At 51.1% G+C, this 3,750-nt stretch overlaps 3 protein-coding genes across 3 annotated transcripts in view; all 3 read right to left on the bottom strand.

The window, feature by feature from the left end:
- The window catches only part of BDV17DRAFT_248262 (uncharacterized protein), a 2,715-nt gene extending 1,182 nt beyond the window's left edge, over positions 1-1,533 (bottom strand). Inside the window, exons 1-2 of the mRNA XM_073756076.1 lie at positions 587-1,533; positions 79-517 (exon numbers count right to left, since the gene is read on the bottom strand). Of these exons, the coding sequence (XP_073620898.1) occupies positions 79-517; positions 587-822 (675 nt within the window). The 5' untranslated portion in view covers positions 823-1,533. The remainder of the gene's footprint in view (positions 1-78; positions 518-586) is intronic.
- A 172-nt stretch (positions 1,534-1,705) lies between these two features.
- Positions 1,706-2,127, bottom strand: BDV17DRAFT_248259 (uncharacterized protein). Its single transcript, XM_073756075.1, has one exon. The coding sequence runs from the start codon at positions 2,088-2,090 to the stop codon at positions 1,866-1,868; it is 225 nt and encodes a 74-aa protein (XP_073620897.1). The 5' UTR covers positions 2,091-2,127; the 3' UTR covers positions 1,706-1,865.
- Positions 2,128-2,436: 309 nt separating this feature from the next.
- BDV17DRAFT_248258 (uncharacterized protein) lies at positions 2,437-2,857 on the bottom strand. The gene has a single exon (XM_073756074.1). It carries the CDS (start codon positions 2,705-2,707, stop codon positions 2,468-2,470), a length of 240 nt encoding a protein of 79 aa, XP_073620896.1. The 5' UTR covers positions 2,708-2,857; the 3' UTR covers positions 2,437-2,467.
- Positions 2,858-3,750: the final 893 nt, after the last annotated feature.

Genomic DNA, 3,750 nt, shown 5'->3' with positions numbered 1-3,750 from the left:
TTTTTTTTTTTTTTTTTTTTTTGGTTAGTATTCGAGCCATTGATGTTGATGATACAGGATTTGTGATCGCTGGCTTACCTTGGAACGCAGAGACACCGGAGCGTGGAATAGAGACTTGGCCATTGTCGCTGAGGCGAGAAGAATTCCGACGACTGACAGAACGAGATAGGTAGTTCGAATACCGCGCAGGGGCAAAGCAAGATCGCGCCTTTTGGCGCTATCATAAAGTTCATCGGACCATGAGTAGACGGTCATAGCGGTGGAAATAGATAGAGACGTGACGACAAAAACACCCAAGATCCCAGCCCATGCAGTTTGGAGGGTCAGGATAAGCTGCTCCACACGACCAAAGTCGTTCTGAAGCTTCCGGCAGATCGAAGTCAGGATCACGGCGACAAGGATGTACTCGGATAGCATGTAGAGCCAGTTCGCGACGATGATGGCTGGGTAATATTCGAAGATACCTACGGATCCGCATTGACCGATTACGATGTAGACAATCGAATCTAGGTAGTAACTGTGTTTAATCAGCATGTGACACTGTCTAGTGGCGGACATGATGGTCAGGATCTACTTGGCAACTCACAGCATAGCTAGGAGGATCGAGAGGCTCAGCGTGAAGGCTGCCACGATAGGCTGGCCTTGCTTCTTGTTGAGATTGATCCGCCGCCTGGCAACGACGAGGAGAACGAGTGAGACGATGAAGTACAGCGCATGGAACGCGATCTGGATTCTTTCCCGTTCCAACGAAAAGGCGGAGCTGCTGCACGATACGCTTGACCCTCCTCCACCGTAGCTACCACCACCTCGTCTGGGAGCCATGGTGTTGTGAAAATATCGCGTAAAGCCCTCGCTGGCAACTGAAAGAAGAACTGGAAAGGGCGCAAGGTTCTGAGGAGGGAAGAAAACAAAGAAGTTTGCTGGAAGAAGCGCGACCCTTATTAAATCCCCTGCGGCTCATCATCCAGGGTCCTAGCAGCGCCCAGACTTCAAAAAGCCCAGCACACAGCCTCGACCCTCACATGGCGCGATATGACTCGCTGAGACGCAAGAGCCGCAGGGCACGGGGAGGAAACGAGATTGCAAGCTCGGCCCCGGTTCTGGGCGGTAGCCACAAACACGAGTTCGTGGCGAATAGAATGGAGGCACGGTTCGTGTTTGGCGCTGATCAGCAGATGCCCAGTCGCAAATTGAAACAAATTTGGAAGTGCTCGTGTTTTGTGTGTGAGCGCAAGGAGTCAGTGTCAGAACGGAGACTCGAAAGGGAGGGATGGACAAGCTGCTTACTTCCACTCTGAAGAGGAGTCGTTCACCCCGGAAAACACAAGCAAAAGGTACTGACTGTGTTGTTGGCTCTTGGTGGGTGGGCAACATAGCCCATGGAGGCTTTTTATCCGGACCAATTAATGTCTTCGAATAACCGCTAGATATTCTTGCGAGATTGCTGCGCCTTGCCAGTTCAGCCTTAGGGCAGGGACGGTCTTGTTCAGCACAGCCTTGTTCTTGGCTAGTTGACTTCATAGTTGAGCATCGCAAGTGAGTCACGGAGCAAACTATGAGATAAATAACCGCTTGCTCAGTGTGTCGTTTCGTTCAGCGTCAGCACTGGAAGTTACTGTGGCGCCTAGGTGGGTGGAGACGTAACGAACCCTAACTCGAATCTACTCTGGATATAGTTACATATATGACCCGGAGAGCCCACCTCCTTCGCGCAACGAGTCTCGCTCCATGCAAATCATACTCCCTCATCCAGTGTCAAGGAAGAGGAGAGACCTGCCGAAGAATGCTTTTGGTTCGGAGAAGTGCTGGTATTTGAATAGTTGTAGCTAATATGAATTGGAATATCGCGGCTCCAATGTCTCTCATTAGGATGCGAAAATGCAGAGGGATAAAAGAAAAGCAACAGGAGAATCCCTACCTGCTTGCATCGTCAACGAATTCACGCAACGACAACTGGAATAGCGAAAAGGCCTCGAATGTAGAGACAATAGAAAAGCATCTTTTTGGCTCTCAGATGCGTGCCCGACTTTTGATTTAGCAAAATCTGACCTTCTTTGCTGGGTTGGTCTTGCCCTCATCCTAATTCTCATCGTTTTCGTCCTCTAGGAGACCGCGCTTAACTGCGCCTTCGTCGGTGTTCACCCCTGCCCCTGTAACCGACGCTCCAGCTTCCCCATCTTCAGCAGTCTCGTCTTGACTGTCGTCGCCAGCGGCGGCCTCAGTAGCTGAGGTGTCATTGTCCTAAATAGCCATCAGCTTCATCAAAGCAAACCACGCGCGGGGAGCAAAGATAATCAATCACATACAGCAGCACCATCCTGATCATCCGAGTCCTCCTCCTGCTCTTCATCGTCATCGTCGGTATCCGCCACAGCAACTGTAACGGACGCGTCACCCGCGGAGCATGAAAAACAGGCTTGATAGCCGGTTTCGCCCCCCACCCCCAGCAACCTTCCTCCCCTGCTGCTTAACGCGCCAGACCCACTTGGGGAATTTCCGCGCATGCACCGGGCGTGCAACGTACCAGATGCCTGTGAGGACTGAGAGATTCGCTGCATCGTTGTCGGATTTGGCTTTCGCTTTGCCTTTGCCTTTTGCCCTTGTCGCCGTCACCACCAGTTGCAGATCCAGATCCAGACCCTGCTCCAGACCCCGAAGTCTGAGTCTGGCTCAGAATCAGAGCCAGGAAAAAAGCAGGATGCGTCATCGCTAACAAGCTTCATGAGTCGATCGCACGAGAGTTCCTTGATTTTGGCCACGCCGATGTTCTTCTTCTCCTCTGTCCAGGAGTCGAGGATGGGTTTTGTGGAGGAGTCCGTGAGGTACAGATCCCCCATTTCCTTGTAGTTGGGAGTCCCAGAGCGCCGGCAATTGCGACATCTTTGGTAATCAGTTTGTTCACGAAGGCAGCGTCGTGGCTTATGCCGTTGATGTTGCACGGCTTGGTTGCGGTGTTGGGCGCCATTGTTGACGTGAGGTATTCGACGACGTCGGGGAAGGTAGCTTTGGGTCCGTTTTGTTGAGGTATTGAGAATGTCGTGGTTTGGACTTCGTAGTAGGGTTGCAAGAGATGGATAGGATAGAAGATAGACCAAAGGCTTTCGCTTGCAGAATGAAGTAAGGAGGCTCGAAGGAAATTGGTCAACTGAGTTATGGTTGAATGTGGGAATGATTGATGGTGGTTGAGATGGAGAACCGACACGTCGGGTCGAATCTGTGGATGAAGACCGTTGGCGAAGAAGAGAGCCCGGCAGGGTGGCTGAGTGTCAATTCATTATGATACAGTGTGTAACTGTGCGTAGGATATGTTGAGAGCAGGTTTGCGACTGTTGATGATTTACTCTAAAGATGTAGCACTAACGAGAAAGAATGGATAGAGGAATCACATATGCTTTCGCTGGCAGCAGAGGCTGCTTCCGAAGGAGTATCAACAATCTAGACAAAATTCCGGGGGCATGACAAACGACAGTCAGGATCCTGTACTAGATATGCCACAGAGGACACCAGGAGCTCAACAAGGACAACCCACCCACTCACAAAGCAGGCACAAAATCATCCTGATGCTCCGGATCCTCTAAGGTCATTCCCCCCCCTAAGGAGATGTGCTCGAAAGTATTGTGTAGGAAGACGTACCAGTCGCTGTTGGTGCGGTGGGTTATGGCGAGGGTTATTTTGTAGTTTTCCGATGGGCCGCGATAGGCCATGACCAGGCTCTATGTTCGTTTCAGGAAATGGTACAGCCTACAGGTA

Source organism: Aspergillus undulatus (assembly GCF_047715775.1).
Source record: "Aspergillus undulatus strain CBS 261.88 unplaced genomic scaffold BDV17scaffold_1, whole genome shotgun sequence".
NCBI lineage: Eukaryota > Fungi > Ascomycota > Eurotiomycetes > Eurotiales > Aspergillaceae > Aspergillus > Aspergillus undulatus.
This window is presented reverse-complemented; position numbering and strand designations above follow the sequence as displayed.